The sequence below is a fragment of the Rhea americana genome, unplaced genomic scaffold (genome assembly GCF_003343005.1).
Source record: "Rhea americana isolate MKP2758 unplaced genomic scaffold, rheAme1 scaffold_68, whole genome shotgun sequence".
Taxonomy (NCBI): domain Eukaryota; kingdom Metazoa; phylum Chordata; class Aves; order Rheiformes; family Rheidae; genus Rhea; species Rhea americana.
In genome coordinates this window covers 1,497,099-1,514,188 of record NW_028186845.1, presented here as the reverse complement: position 1 = coordinate 1,514,188, position 17,090 = coordinate 1,497,099, and the positions used below count along the sequence as shown (strand labels likewise).

The 17,090-nt window shown below is 37.2% G+C and overlaps 1 protein-coding gene across 1 annotated transcript in view; it reads right to left on the bottom strand.

Annotated features, from left to right (window-relative positions):
- Nucleotides 1-101: 101 nt before the first annotated feature.
- Nucleotides 102-17,090, bottom strand: part of RIMBP2 (RIMS binding protein 2) — a 67,810-nt gene continuing 50,821 nt past the window's right edge. Inside the window, exons 16-22 of the mRNA XM_085321067.1 lie at nt 16,035-16,187; nt 13,004-13,188; nt 10,388-10,556; nt 6,804-6,907; nt 4,980-5,051; nt 3,976-4,110; nt 102-1,547 (exon numbers count right to left, since the gene is read on the bottom strand). Of these exons, the coding sequence (XP_085177193.1) occupies nt 1,359-1,547; nt 3,976-4,110; nt 4,980-5,051; nt 6,804-6,907; nt 10,388-10,556; nt 13,004-13,188; nt 16,035-16,187 (1,007 nt within the window). The 3' untranslated portion in view covers nt 102-1,358. The remainder of the gene's footprint in view (nt 1,548-3,975; nt 4,111-4,979; nt 5,052-6,803; nt 6,908-10,387; nt 10,557-13,003; nt 13,189-16,034; nt 16,188-17,090) is intronic.

Genomic DNA, 17,090 nt, shown 5'->3' with positions numbered 1-17,090 from the left:
CAGAGTCTAGAAATCAAGAAGGTCATACAGCAGCTATACAAAACATACTGCAGTCTACAAAATATCAAATTATTTATTTATATAAAATATATTACACAACATTGTACACATGCACACACCCACACAGTACTTTACCACACACTTAGGCCAGTTATTTTTTTAATTAAATGTTATAATCTAGCACACAGTATCTTACAATAATTTACATTATCTGAAGACACAATGGGGAAGCTTTGATCATTCATTTACAAACCCTCTGTAAATTACAAAAAGAAAGGCAGTCTGAAAAGTATGTATAAACAGTAAAAACAATTTACAAATGGACAAGAATTACAAAATAGTCACAGCCAATGACTGCCATCAATGTGTAAGGTTTTATTATTATTTGAGATGCCAATATTGTAGATAACTTGATTTTCAGTTTTTGCAGCCTTTTTACTGGCTACGGCTTGTGTACATAACAGTTTGGGGTTTAGACATGCATTTTAGTGTGAATCTGACATCAGCAATATGAAAATGCCTTTTAACTAAAGACTGCACCTCCACAGGAAAGAAAAATGGGGAGCAAAACTTTTTTTCCTGGTAATTTTAGAACATTGAACCAGGAACTTGAAAACTGGAGTTTATGTAACTGAAACTGTGGGTGCATTCTCTGAATAACTTATACTGTATCTGGGTTTAATTTAGTGATTATGTTGACAAAAGAAAGCCAGACAGGGGTGTTTTGTTTTTTCTATGTTTTTTTCTTTCTTTTTTTCCCCCTTAAAAAAAAAAAAAAAGCATTTTGCACAACACTTTTAAACTCCCAGGAGTTACATCAGACATTGAATGGAGTCAGCAACATAGTACTTGATCTTAAATTACCATGTCTTAGGGAAGATGAAGACAGTAGAATACACAGTACATACAAAGTATACGCTGTATATTTATTAGACAGTACAAATCATTGTGCATTAATAAGGCAAAACATCAAGGCGGCTTAAACTAGGAGTTTCAAGACCATCTCTTTGAACCATCATCAGTGAAGAGGGTTTTCTTTCCCCTGCTCATAGTTAAAGAAAACTAAATGCTGAGCTATATCCAGTGAAGTTACAGGTGTGGAGGTGACTTCAAATCAAACAGTGGTCTCCTTCTGGTCTTATCCCTCAATTTTTTTTTATTTTTTTTTTAAACAGCAACAACTCCATTTCCTTTTCTTGCTAGTTTGATTATGCAATTCACATGATTCTATTGATGTCAGTTAGAAATGCAAAGGTTCGGTAAGTAAGTTGTACTGCATAGTCATGAAAGCCCTAGTTTTGATGTTTAAAAAAAAAATACAGAGTGGAAGCTTTACAGGTTGTCCAGGAGTACATGAATCATTTCACTGCACCAAGCTTTTTCAGCAGTTTCTTGCCTTTGGAAAGCAGACCCTTTTTCTTTTTCGAGGACATATCCCTGCCTCTCCCGGGACTACCAGAACCCATAGATGACGTAGGTGACCCAGAATGGAGATGAACTGTGGGGGATGGTGCTCTCCTTGATGTACCTGTATTCTCAGGAGGAACCTATTAGGTACATTGTTATAATTTATTGAATGTTTGAAAGCTTAAAAGCTATTAGCATCAAGAAAGTTGGTAACATCACTTGTCCCATTACCCACTTACTTAAATAAAATGTCTGGTTCATTTTTTTTGTGACTTAGGATACCATAGGGATTTATGGAAACTAGTATATAAATTTTGAGGAAAAAAAAAAATACAGGCATTAGGAAATACACATGCCATTAGAGCCCAAAGTTGATCACACTTTTAAACAGAGTTGGATACGCTGGTTTGGCCATAGTTCTGGCAAAAGCCAACAAAACTGGGTTTGCTTTACAGTACTCTTGACAGTGAGCACAAAAATGAAGAGGGACACTTGTAGCTATGGATATAAGAAAATTAAAATGTGTTAATTGCCACAGATCAGCAGTCTGTAGAAGCCAAACCATTTCCAGAAGGAACTACTGCAAATGCTACATAATCTCCCTCCCCACTTTTTTCTTTCTTTTTTTTTTTTTAATGTCCCTTTAAATGCCTTTTCCTTAAAATTAACTAGCATATTTGTATACATATTTGAGAAGAATGGCACACTGGCTTAATAGAAAAGAAAAAGAAAAAAAGCTAAAAATGAACCTTAATTACAATCAAAGAAAGCTTAAAGACCCTGACTGCTTGTGTATGCTGCAGCTATGAGGTTGCTGAGTGRAAGTGAAGACTTGTACGATAGAATGACGGCATTCCTAAAGTATTTTTAAATAGCGCTATATTTTCTTTTAATCATCAAAAACACTTCACTGAAAAGGCTAAAAACTACTTATGCTAAGCCTATGGTAACTACAGTGCCCTGCTGACAAAACATGGTACTATCCGTTAAGGTATTTTCATAGTAGAATCCATGTCTTATGGACCCCAGCTATTTTATATTTAAAACATTAGCAATTAACTGCCTGGTTGTGCAACAATGAATTAAGCAAAGGGGCTTCAAGCCAACTTTGATTTTAAATCAAGGTCTAATTCTAATGAAAAAAAGGAAAAAAAAACTTAGTAAAGCACCCCAACGTACACCTGAAGATACCATATATTTAGTCTAATGCATCCATTGAGCTGCATATTTCATATCAAGACTTCTATTGCATTGGTAAACCAAACAAATGCTAGTATTTCACGTGTGTGTATTTTCTGGAAATCCTAGTGAATTTCAGCATATGAAGGGATCAGTTTTTTCAGAATTGTTGATAAGCAAATGGGGTATAACCAATCATGGAAAATGCAGTTTAAGGCAGACAGCTTAAATATAGCTATATTTGCATTTAATGAGTTTTAAAACCAACTATACCCTTGTAAACTACAGTACTTATCAATCAGCTTACATCATCTCGTTCATATGCTCTTTAAGGGTTGGGGGTATTGTGCTTTTCTCTTTATATAGGTTCTTGGACTTTGTACATCTCAGGTTGGCTAACAATGCAATATGCAGCTTTTGTTTGTAGGGTAATTAAACATCAAACTCTCCTTTCTATGTAAAAACAGAAACATTTAGCTCATGAAGAAATATGTTCCAAACGTTGACCTTTATAAAGTGAGGCCTRATTCACTAATTTCTAAGAGTTCCTTTATAAAGGATTGTCTCTTAAAAAACTAAATTGATTTGAGTATATACAGTTAAAGTATACAGCCTGTTGTTCTGTGGCCAATGATTTTGGAAACATATTTCTTCTTTTTTCCCCCACAGTTAAATTTCAAGACTTGCATTAGATAGTCAGGTAGCTTTAATTGATATCATTATTGGTATCTTCAGTTGCTCACTTACGTGAAGGCTACATTGCCTTATTAAGGTGTGAAATGAACACTCTTCTTCTGTTTCCAAGCAGATGAGCAAAGAAATAAAAATATATATAAAATATATAATATATAAAGGTATTGCAGTGATGAAACAAAACCAAAAATGAGAAATTCTAAACATGACTAGTCTGTCATAAAAGAGAAGTCTGTGGGCAGTTTAATGCCAGTTGGAACAGGAAATCTTAAGGGTTAAAAGCCAAACACTGTCAGTTGTATTTACAATTTGTATTTGGAGGAATGCTTGTACCAGTCTGTCATCCGCAAGGACTCTTGTTTTCACCTATGTATTGCATGTAGTAGGAATACCTTAGAGGCGTTAAGAAGTAACTGTTTTCACCAGGGAAAAGCTGACAAAACTCAATTTGTAATTGAGATAGTCTATTGACTGCAAWTAAAATTTAAATTTAGATTCTTCATTTACAAACATTTGCAACATGCTGGTTTAAGGCTAAGCAAAATCATTATTCTCCAATGTTTTATATATTTGAAAGTTAAATAATTTAAAACGGGGAAATGGATTTAAAATGGTAAAAGTAATGTCTAAATTATATATGAGACGGAATGGAATGGAAAATAAAGATTTAAGAGTTTCCCTTACTCAGTTGCTTACCCTTTTTGCTTTTGCGCGCATCGGCGTATCTTGAACGTAGCGTGAGGGTGCATCAGACAGATACACTTCAACATCATCAGGCACTTCTTCAAGAAAGTTGGAAGGAACCAGCCCCTTCTGTCCATTAAGCTCACCCTATATGAACAGTTTTCTACTGAGTGAATATTACAATTAAATCAAACGTAGGCTCCCAAGAAGTTAAAAACTTCTAATGGTATTGTTCAAAGCCAATGAGGAAGAGGACGTATGCACCTAAGGTTACATCACACTATCCAAACTAGAGTCAGGCTTGTTCGTGTCTGCTAGATTTTCCTGTTTCTGTAATTTAACAGTGATTGCTATTCATCAAAATACGTGTCTGTAATTCAAGATGATGCTAAAATGTGTATCTTAAAGGTGTTTCAAGTACGCTGGCAGTTTCAAGTACTCTGTTTTTTTTTTCTCCAAGTGAAGTATCATGCCCATTAGGAAGAAGTCATCCACATGCACATACAGAGACATGTGCAATCAAAATACAAATGTTCCAGCCAAACTAAGTGAGTCCAATTTTGCCTGTAAAATGCTAGAGGCAGCACTGAGCTGTATGAATAACGGTCCATAAATACATGTGTGTAGGTGGCAGGAGTGAGCCATCTTTAGTCCGGTATTGGTCTCTTCTAACTGAGAGTGTCTTTTGGGTTCCACTACAATCTGCACAGTAGTGGAGTGTTGTGAGGCTGGAGTCTAATCTTGGCTTGCTAAATAGACTGTTTTGTAAGCCTGTTGCACAGCTGGAACATGGGAGTAATGCTACTAACCCCATTTTGAAAGTGCTTCCAGGTATACTATATAAAGTTGCTTAAAAAAAAAAATAGGGTCATACCTATTGATACACAAAATATCAAGATGGAATTGTAACCTTGTGTCCAGCCCAACCCTCACTTAGTAATTCATGCTAGCAAGGGTTGCTGCAACTGAGCAAGTCAAACTGACAGTTCAAACTGACAAGGTAAAAGCCAACTTACATAGTAAAATCCATCTTCATCGATTTCACCGAAGACAGTAATAATGTCCCCTGTGCAGAACGTAAGCTCAGCCTGCGGAAAGAGGAACGCGTGCCAGTTCATACTGTGCTAGGTAAGTAACATTGGTGAAGAAATTCTGGTGAAACTGAGCTGAACCATAAGAGCAAAATCCGACACACTTACACGATTGGGGGGGGGGGGGGTTTGCTTTTTTTCAAGCATTGCCACCTCTAGGAACGTCTCTYGCTAGGCTCTAGATACCCACAGGAATTCTTGGGACAAACAAGCTGAATCCGCCCAGTCCTTGGAGATACTTGGCACCCATCTGCAGAAAGCCGGGAGCACCCTCAACACCGACACGGGCTCTGCGCTGCACAAGGGGTTGAACTAGCCGACTTCAACGGGCCCTTAATGACAGTCCCGTGGGGAGGACAAGGCTCGGCTCTCTCTACTAACGGATACAAGAACAGCTGAGAAACACAACACGAACCAAATTGTGGAGACAAACCAGATTCTTTTTAGTAAGAGCTTTGTAACAGGCCTCTCCAGGCTCTTACCTGCAGGCTATATATGGGGCAGAGTATTAATTTCTTGTGATTTAAAATTAATTTATTTTTTTAAATTTCTTGTGGCCATGGAAAAGAGGAAGAACAAATAGTGTTGTTCGCAACGTATCAGTGCAACATTTTTGATTTGTTGCCCATATTACTTTGTAACACTCTCTAATTTAGGATCAGATTTGGTTCACTGTAAAAAAAAAAAAAAAAGACACAACTCTGGTTCATTTTTAAAATATCAGGGCCCAAATATTTCTAAAATGCAGGTGCAGGACTCACTTCCACCATTAAAAAATTCCAAATTAATCTACACACCAGCTAAAAGATGTATTAAATGATACCTGAAGAAGCTTCTAGATATGCAGTACTTTGCTTCACACTTTGAGTGTAGCCTGACAGTTCTACCACGGTGCATTTAGTTTACACCTAAAATAGCATCGGTGACTGAGGAACTTAACCATGTAACATCAAAAACAATGTAAAAAGTGACTGCACTGTTTGATTCCTTTGTTGCTGAGGACCAATATGAAGAGATGGGAGACTGCAACCACGTAAATGGAAGATAAACCCATGATGAAGATCTAGTTAATGCTCAATAGTTGTTTAAAGTATCATTATGGTTTTTTTAAAAGGATTATAGACAAGATGATGGATTGCTGAAAGCTCTGTGCAACAGTTAAAGAAAAAATGTAATATAAATGCTGTTCTGTTGTAAAATATTGCTGTTTCGGGTGGGAGGGAGGCTTGTTTTTCTGGATGAAAGGGAGGTTATAGGCATTTAAAAGCATGCTTCACACTATCAGCTTGTCAGTGTGAGCTGGCATGTTTCTAGGAAATAATCATCCTCTTATGTGGAAACATGCACGGGAAATTTGAAAACAGTAGTTGGGGAAGACGCATTCCCTTCAATTTATAACTGTATGTTTTTTTTTCCTTTATACGCTTACTTTACRTACATATATATATATTGCACAACCATGTATCCATAAATGACTAAGTAATGCATTGAGCCACACTAGATAAATYGTACAAGGGATATTCCTTGAATGTGTTTGAACAAGAACCATAAATCTAATTGTGCAGTGGTCACGAACCTTTCCTAAATATACATCTGTCTGCAAACATCTGATCAATGTTTATATTATTCAACTTTATATTATTCTTCTATACGCCAACTAATGTATAATAATGCTAATTTTAACTATGTATTAACTAAATTATGGATATATAACCTTAAAAAAAAAGGAGTAAATAGTCCCGTCARTACCTCTACATCAACATTAGGAGAACTTTCTCTTGGATCGTAATCATACAGCGCCACCATCCTTCTTGTAGAAACTGAATGTTGTCTGCCACTCCGTCTGTTCCTTTCTGTTCCAGTCACAGGGAGAGGGAGGGAAGGAAAAGCTATCAAAGTTATTTTGAAAAGACAAAACAAGGCACAGTTTTTCCCTGTGTCGTTTTCACAAGAGTGCAGTAACAAACTCTGTATTTTCTCTAGTGTAATGGTAGGTGGCCACAGATTACCAAACCTATTAACACAGATACAGGTTTCAAAACAACAMGTGCATTTCAGAAATAACTGGACAGCTGGGTTGCCCTCATTCTTCTACGACACTGAATCCTCTGAATTATTTGCACAAATAATGTTCAGAAATTTACAGCAATCCTTGGTTGGAAGAAACAGATGTTACCAGGGTTTATAAACATAAACGTTCAAAATTCTGCTTTGTTTCACTTTAGTCAAACTTCCACATTTAGTGACTACTACCTCCCATCCACCTCCAATTTATTAGGAATTCTGGGCATGGGATTATTCTTCCACTTTCTGCGATGTGACTGGAATGAGAAACGGACATTCGCACAGCTGTCCCAAGACAAAAGAGGTTTCCATTATGCAAGTAGTCTGCAATATTTTCAAGACTCTATCACTACAAAACCACATTTCAATTATTTTTTAATTTTACAAATTTCCTTTGTRGGGAACAAAAGGAAAGGAATAAAACTTGCGATTTCCAGGAACCGCATGWAATGTTTATTGACCAATATTAAACATTTATGGAGAAGTCCAAGTTGGGCTTCATTTTAAATCTGAATGATACCAGGATGATTCTTGCAGATGGCTGCTGTAGCAAGGGAAACAGGCTTGTTAGTACGACTCACAGAGAGGCACTGAGGGCAGGTCTGAGGAGCCGTAGRAAGTGCGACAAAGGAAACCTGGGGCGAGGAGGAGCCCTACGACTGGTCCAGCTCGAGGGTGAGCGTTACGGGCTCAGCTAACGGAGGAGCAAACACCGAGTGTGGCGCGCGCGCAGCGCGTTCACGTCGCCCACCAGCTAACACCGACGTGCTCGGCCAGAGGAGATCACTCACTTCTGCAGCACGGGGATTTGAGTTATTCTCCCAGCTACCAAGGCAAGGGATTTACACAGAACACGGGGAGAGATCTGCAGCGAAGGCATGGCCTGTACCAGACGGGGGACCCATTCCCCCGTTTCCCCAGAGCCTGGCCAACCCACACCTAACGTCTCAGAWCAGCACTTCCCACTTTGATGTACTTCTCCGGCACAAGAGAATGCCCAGCGCTCAGCGACAAGGGGCCCTATATGTAATTGCTACGTGACAATATTCTCCAGCTTCTGGTTTGCAAAAGATCAAAGGCAGAAAAATAAAACTAGACAGGTCAAGTCATTTCAGCTAATTTACAGCTTGAATCAAATTATTGTTTCTTAGCACAGACCTCTTTTAGACTTTCTGGATCTGCGGTGTACAGAGCGTGTGCTCTCTTTGAAACGGTCACAGCTGACTTCAGGAAAGGAATGCATACAAATAAAAGAAGAGAAGATATGAAGCTGTTCAAAGTTCTKTTTTTTAAGGATTTAATGTGGGCAAAGGATTAAGAAAAATATAGTCATATGAACACAGTATGTTAAAGTGTCTGATATGACATTAAAAATGCGAGTAACAATATGAGACAGACTGGCAGTTTTGAGCCTGCTTCTGCTAACAGATCCATGTGGGTAGCCTCAGTGACAGCAAAGGTCTGAGCACATGGATCTGTTTGCTGTGCTGAATTTGTTCAGTTTAAAATTAAGCCAAACTAACTATTCTGTCCAAATTCATTAGTAAGAGAGTTCATTTCTTTTAAAATGTGACTAGTAATTTTAATTCATGCTAGAGACAAAATAAATGATGCTTTTAAAGTGCTAAAATATTTAAAGGTGAACTGCTGGGGGTAGGTTGCTAACAGCTCTCAGAAACATCCAAGAGTGAAAAAAATCGCTTACAAAAATAAGGAAGGGTAACATTTCTAGCAAGAATTGCCTCTCCCTCTGTCCAGGAWTAAGGCTTTCTGATTTCTCAGCTATTTCAGGAAATACTGACAGTTGAGTGCAACAGAAAAGAGCCAATTACATTAGCAGCATATGACCCTTAAAATAGACAAAATATTCAAATTATGGGGAGCTCTGTAAGTAACCAGTTTCATTTTCAAGGATATTCTGTATCAATAACTTGTTTCAAATAAGGATGTAGCTGATCAAGCAAGTTATTTTCTGTATTCAAATGTGACCTGAGGCTAGAATTAGAAATAAATTAAGACACTTACTAATCCAAACAGACCCTCAGCTGAATTTACTGAGGTACCTAAAGTAGGTTAGGTATCTATTTCCAAAAGACTTCAAACGACGTAGATCATATTAACAACTATCTTTGAGGAATAATGCTCTAGACAGCTAAGTGATTCAGGCACATCTGTAAGTCCTACTATGTGCCTATCCCAAGTTTTTGGCTTTTAAAGGGACATACAGGTATGTGCTATACATACAGCAGCAGATGTGCAGTGGCATTTACAGGTGCATGTGGGTAGCAGTATTTGGTAATATTTATATGCCATAGATAAATGAATATACAAATTTGAAAATACAGCATTTAAGAACTTAAATCACTCCTCCTTTTCATGGTGGACTGAGAATTTTTAAATATCTCAGTATCTTGAAAAAAACCCAATAATTTGTCTCATATTTACTAATACGATTTTGGAAATGATAAGGTTTTATTCAATCTAGGAAAACAATTGTGGAAGATTTGTTTTCTAGCAACCACTTTTACAGTTCACTTTTAAACAGGACTGAACCGATTCCAGCCCTTTATACTCTCTGAATTATGTTGAAAGTTTTAAAACATATTGAGATAGTTGTATAAAACATATCTTCAGAAGGAAATGCAAGTTAAGATACTTGCATGTGTATCTCCATACAGTACTGAACCAATGATTTAACACTACTGATTCATAGCAGAGAAACACTTGGTCAACCTCTGCTTTTTAAAGGGTTTGTTATTGTAGTATCTGTAAAATTTCCTAATATCCCAAATTATATTGTACATAACCCTTTGCCACCATCCCTTTAAATTACTGGTAAAGTAGGAAAATGTAGAAGAGTAAAAAGAACAACAAATAAGTGATTCTTTTTATGCTTTTCAGCAGTGAGCATATCACAAAGCACCTCAGCACAGCACACTCCAAAGCACAGGCATCTTGTTCTGTGTCTAGAAATCTTTCCAGTGACAAAATAATAATAATAAATAAATAAATAAATAAATAAATAAATAAATAAATAAATAAAACAGGTGCAGTAGTGAAGATACAAGTCCTCATTTACAGCAGAAAGTGGGACCAAGATTACATGTTGAATAAGGTCATCCAGACACTGACACAGAATGTATCCCATAATGGAGTAAATTGCTGTAAAATTTAGATGCATCTGCATATAATAAAAACAAAAGGCAAAGCGGATCCAGCCAAGTTAATAGCACCCAAAAGTTAGGTGAAGCATACGTATTTCCCCTTACCTATTTTCTCAACTGGTGTGTTCAAAGGAAGAAAACCTTGTTTTAGAAGCTGATCCATCATCTCTTCATCATCTGCTTGGATCTCAGAGACCATATTACATGGGATAAGGCCAATTCTTGTACAGGTTTCACCCCGATAGAATCCATCAGCATCTTTGTCCCCATAAACCTATTATTCAAAGAATAATAATGTTGGTCACTCAAAGTTTTATCATTTATGATTTTAATACAGTAAAATGGTTACTAAGTCATAGAGGACTACAGTTTGGATGTGAATATATAATACCTGTTTTTGAATACTCATACTACAAATTTTGAACTGTTAATTTGTGACTTTAGSTGCATCAGCAGAAATTACACTTTTTTGTTAACAATAAAATGCACATAAAAGTGAGAGATACTTCCTTTGCGTCGCAAAAAAAATACACTTAATGGTTTACACTGATGTTTACGGAATTATTCATATTTCTTGAGGTACTATGCTCAATATTAACTAGTTGCAAAACTGAGCTAAAGTTTTGCTATTTTGAATAATATCCAAAAAATCCTGTATCACAACTAATATACTTGATATATGTAGTCACTTAAGCTCTGCTATTATCTTTTCAGACAAAATGAATTAATGTATAAAAATAGCACGGATTTTTTCAATGAGAACAGGTAATTCCAAAATTTGTCTTAACTTCTAAAATGTAGACAATTCATAAAGGCTRCTAATGATAAAAAGGCCCAATCTATGACTTTATTATAAAGGAATGAAGTTCTTAAGGCCAAACTAATCATTGATTTTAGATTGTTCCTTGTTTAAGCACCACAGTTTTCTCTCTTTACTTTTAACCCCCCCACACACCCCGAATCAATCCCTTCCATCCAAATCAGTTTGTTAAAACTGATCTTTACAGAGCCTCAATTTTCTGAAGCTGGAACATTTTTCAGTTTTAGTCGCTACAAGTACATAACATCCCCGGCATTACTACTGCCTCACACAGTGCAGCACACGTGACCGTGATGCATGCACAGGACAGACTTCATGCAGCCTTTGGTCCAGCAGATCCACCCATCATCCACTTACCCACTATGTGGGAAAGGTGTGACAAGTGTTTTGAAAATACGAACTAAGCAACTTTCACAACAATTTGATGAGAAGTGCAAAGCAACAGATGACACATTTCCATGGTCCCAAATACAAAATAAACATTACTAAAACTAAGTATCTGATGTGTGACCTCTATAGACTTTTCAGTATCAAACCTACCTAGTTGTGAAGAAATAATTAAAATAACYCAAGTAAAATGGTAATTTTTGCAAATAAAAATAAGTTTTTATATCAATTTTCATATTCCTAGCATAATTTTGTATCTAATATTATGTCATATAAAGAGATAAGCAAAATAGCAAACAAATTATTTACCATTAAATACTGTGGTTTAGATTATGGACATTTGTGTTAGGATCTAAACCAACACAATCAGAGGAAATCAGTATTTTAATAGCTTATGTTGCAATTTCATCTTGAAAACTAGTATTACTAGAAATTATTTGATTTATTCAGATTTAGTTTCAGATCACACTTAAATCTGAGTTACCCCTGGACAACCAGCAGTCCTTCCTTCTCACTACTCCGCTTTCTTTTGCATCAGATGCATTAGACAAAGGGCTGCAGAATTAGACACTTAGAGCTGCTGACTGAAGAGAAAAATCTGTAACTTTGTTATAATCAAATCAGCAAGCTGAGATAGTTCACTGTGCAACTGCACAATCATAAGATCTGCGACAAGCTGGGGTCAAAGGCATGGCTAAGATAGGAGCAAGAGTGGGACAGCTCTTCCAGTGCTGACGTGTGCTTAAAGCAAGCCGAGTGTGATTTTCAAGACCAGTGGAAGAGCATTGACAGAGCTGAACACACTGTGTCTCTCCTGAAATCGGCTGGRTTTGTGTTCTGCTCCCTATTTAAGGGCAGCTTAGATATTTTACACTGAGCAGTCAGAAARGGGAACTGTTCTCCCAATGACTGTGAGGGACTCCCTGGTGGAAGCCTCAGAAAGCCGAGGTATCCACTGCAAATTGTGAGGAGGCTGTCCCTGGACCCACATGTTTGGCCTGCTATGAAAATGCCTTTAGACGACTCTGGAAAAGAGACACCTCATTTTTGGACCTTAATTAATTTAAAATGTGTTAAGAGTGTAACACACTAGGTAAGAGTGCCCAGCCTTTAAAAACTGCAGCAGCTCTGGATATGTATGAAGGTATAAAGCTAAGTACTTCTGCAATACCTCCGCAGTAAAGAGGATGGCACCTCTGAAGCAGTTTTCCATAGGGTTTGTGGAACTGATGTGGAATGACTTCACAGTCACATCTTGGACTTAGCAGTTAAGTCTCTATTTGAATCAAGTCCCTAAATACCTGAGGCAACATTGAGATTTTTGCCTATTACCTAAATATTTTAAAGTCATTAGCATCAGATACTACATTCTAGCTCAAATAAGAGCTAAAGCCTGAACCTTGGCAGGAAAAAAAGTCTTGGACTCTAGTCACACAAGCTGCTTTCTATGCAGAGAACAAAGTGGACCTTGTTTGTAACACTGGTCCTTTGTTTCSTTTGTTTTTAGATCCCACCTTAATGATCTGTCCTTCTTTAAATGGCAGCTCTTCTTCTGCAGCATCAGGGTTTGGGGACATTGTCAATGGATCGTAGTCAAAGAGAGCAACAAATATTCGAGTAGAAATATCCTCTGTGCCAGGATCTGTTTCTGATTCTTCATAAATATCTGGAGAAAGATGGTCATGACCACCATAGCCATCTATGAAAGTGAAGTCAGAAAAGAACAGTTCAGTAATACAAATTGGCCAATGTTCCAGTTCATATTTGAAAAGAGTTTGGCATTTTAGTGGAAAATATAACTCAATGCATATCATATGAAGTTCGAGCGTTTTTTTAATGTTATATTTATACTGAATGTGGTCTTATGTACTACACCACATTAACAATTACACACGTTAACATAACTTGCTAAAAAAGCATATTTTGTTAGGTTTACTAGAGTTGCCATAAACTAAGGAAGTATGTAAAAGTGACATAATCATGAGTCCTGTAGGCTGTAAAAATAACCATGCTTTGGATCCACCTGTTTTCTAGCACAGGTGCTTCTGCTCTTCACAGACACATGAAAGCACATCCCAGCTGTGTTGATATACCATGCTTTAGGCACCATTTAAAACTTGGTTATAACCTCCTCTCTCCAGATAAGCAAGAAAACACATTTCATCCCAGGGTTGGAACTACACTACCCATAATTTAGTTTAAAAACAGTCAAAAGCAAACATAGCTGTGCCCCCAAATGACACCAAACACTAACAGAGTGTGTTAAAATCCAAAGGAATGGTTAGGTTCGGCCTTTAACTATAGGCTCATTAGGAAAGATCATCCATGAATATCACAATACTGACACTGCACTAAACTCCACTGCAGGGAACCAAATCAATTAGGACATAAAAAGTGAGAACTGACATTTTGGCTCAAACATATTTTAGACATTTCAAGTGACCTGAAGAACGCGTTTGTGATTCAACACCACATTTAAGGATGTATTTCAGTAAAACATCTAGGTAAAATAGCTAAAAATGAATGTTTTATTTGACAGCTTTCAATGGCTTTTATTTTGAAAGAGCACATAGCAGCACTTTCCCCAAAAACAGGCTCTTTCAAGACACATGAAACTGAAGACCCCTAAATTAAAGCACTCAAAATAAAAGCCACTTTTGAAAATCTTGGCTTATTGTGCAAGTCCCAGTAACTTCAATGGGAGTCTGGTACTTTTGATATGTTCTTTGCTGAATCAGTATTTTTCATCTAGTTTGCAAGATCTTTATATGGTAAGTTGAGAATACAATGGTGTGATCTACAATGAAAATGCATTAACTATTTCAGATCTTTAACATACCATTTTCATACTAATACAATTTCTACTGTAATCAACTCTTGCAAATTAAAGACTCCCATTTTTGGAAATAATTCAAACATTTGTTTTAATATTGTTGATAACATTCCTCTTTTTGCCTCAATGTCAGATGCATTTTATTCAACATTTGACATTCTTAAAATACTGCAAAAAAATTTCAGAGGGGCACAGCTTTGAGGGAACAGCTACTGACTCCTGGGTCCAGAGCGCAAAAAAGAATGTGAATAGGGGAAATGCAGAACAGCAAAAGGGTAGGGAAAAAATTCCAGCCAACAAGCTTTACGCAGACACACAGCACAGAACGGAGGAGTGGAAGAAGGGCACGTATGGGACAGAAAGCAATGGGACACAAGGAACGGGATTCTTTCCTGTTGGGTTCCCCTTCCTATAGTCGGGTTGTCATTTTATGATTCATCAGACCCACCAGGCAGTGGAAACAGGGAGGTTAAGGGGTGTTTTCTTTTCTTTCCCCCCCCTTTTTTTAAAAAATTTAAAAGATGGATTTCTGCATCAAACTTCAACTGCAGTTAATAGGAGTTACATGCAAACATGAATTATAGCCAAGTGCATCTCAATTAGAAGCACTGAACTATAACAACTCTGACTCAGAATAGTTACGTTTGCTTCAGTTAAACAGCATGCAAACATCTCGAGTAGCTAGCTCATTAGCCAGTTCTGTCAAGAATGTGTGTATACACATATATACACATGTATACACATATATATGTGTGTATACATACACACAGAGAGATATAACCGTGTATGTAAAATTGCAGTCTTTGCATGCCTCCAGCCAGATTCCCAACCGGTGTAAATTAACATAATTGCACTGAATTCACTAGATATACACTGATTCACACAAATTGATGATTTGGTCAGATATGTTTGCTTTGAAACCCAACATTAAATTACAGTTTATCTAAATTTTAAGGCCCCCTTGCAAAAAGCTGAATGCTCTTCCCAGCTCTATATATGGCCTAGGCTGCTTCTATGCGTTGTGTGTTAGACACTTCAGTTCACTGTGTTATGAGCTACGAAAACTGAGTTGTTGATCATGTAATGATTTCTGTGCTGATGAAGCAACAAATACTATCAGTAGTGGGTATAATTATTACCATACTCACGTAATGCAAGTTACTCATTACGGTCTAATTATTCCTAAAAATAATAATAATTTTTTCTTTACCAGGTGACAGAGCCAAAAACCTGTGTAATCACTGTGAATCAACCTTTAGCCCAACTGGTAGATCAGAATAATGTTTGGTAACACTGCTTCTTATTACAGGACATGGGGTTGTGATATTCAGCTACCGTTCAACCCTGTCCAGTCTACATGAATCAAGTGGAAATGCAATTGTTTTGATGAATGAGTGTTTAGGTATATAGAGTAAATACTGACTGGCATTACTAGCAGCGTAGCTTCACAGAGGTTCATGCAATGCAGTGTGCTTGGATTCAGTTGAATATGGAAAGGTRGCTGCACAGCACTTTCAGAACAGATGACTAAGGGCCGGAGGTCCCTTACAGCTGAGCTGGCAAAACTTACCTGAGAGCAAGGCAGACAAGACTTAAGAGCTAGTTCCCCTTGCATTCTGCATTGCATGCAATGTTGTCATACAGAAACCGCACTTGTTAACACGCAGCTCTAAAATGTGTCTGTCAGAAAGGATGAATAATGTTCGGCATACCGTATCTATATTCAGAGGCCATGGTACGCTGCTGAGGCCATTTCTTGTGTCCACCAATGCTGCGATAATAAGCTTCTTCTTTTACAGGTGAAATATTTCCCTCACTACCTGACCGAGACCGACCGCCTTCACTGTTACTGTCCATTGTAATTTCTATGGAGAAAAAGGGAATGATCTATTAAAACATATTGTATAGTCTCCTTTGCGGAGGCTCCGAGGGCAGGCTTTGCCTACCTTCTTTTCTGACTCACATACAGTAGGAAGGCTAAACACTGCATAAGCTTTGCCAGATGTCTGTCTCAGCATCCAGAAATACTTCAGCAGGGGAATCACAGAAATAGACACCTCCTTTTTTAAAGCATCTTAACTTTGTGCTTCTTAAAATTCACATAGGGTAAATACTGTTAGCTCTATAGGTAGGAATCATCTTTTATTATGAGGTTTAAATAATCCTACCTGCCAGATCTGCAAGGTCAAGAGCACTGTAAACTGTGCTTCACCTTCTAAAGTATACAACCTAAAAACAAAAATTAGTTAATTTACTTAAATCCTACCTGCAAGAAGATACTAATCCAAAGTATTTATAAATTAATTAAAAAAATGCCTCAAAGGATTTAAGTTTCAGGATGATTTACAGAAAGATTTGATCACTGGAATCCTAGTCACACTACATTTTTGAAGGTCCTTCCCACTAATTTAACTCCCCAGAGCTACATAAGGAACTTTCCATCACTGAAGCAACCTTTTAAAGCTGCTGAAAAACACAGTAACTACTCCAGGCRTATGCATAGAGGAACAAGCTAGGAAACTAGGTAACCACATTTTTAAGCTATATGCTGAGATCAGTAAGACTGTCATTTATTGAAGCAGTCTAAAATTTGGCTTAATCTTTCTCTCTTTCTTTCTTTTCATGTCATTCTCTCTTTCACCCTTTGCAGAATTTCTTATTATAATGACAGAACCATAATAGCTTCCTTCTCCTAAAACCATACTTGCAGCCCTTACTCATGGGAAATTTTCTCACTACTCAGCAGGAGTTTTAAACAGTGGGATAAG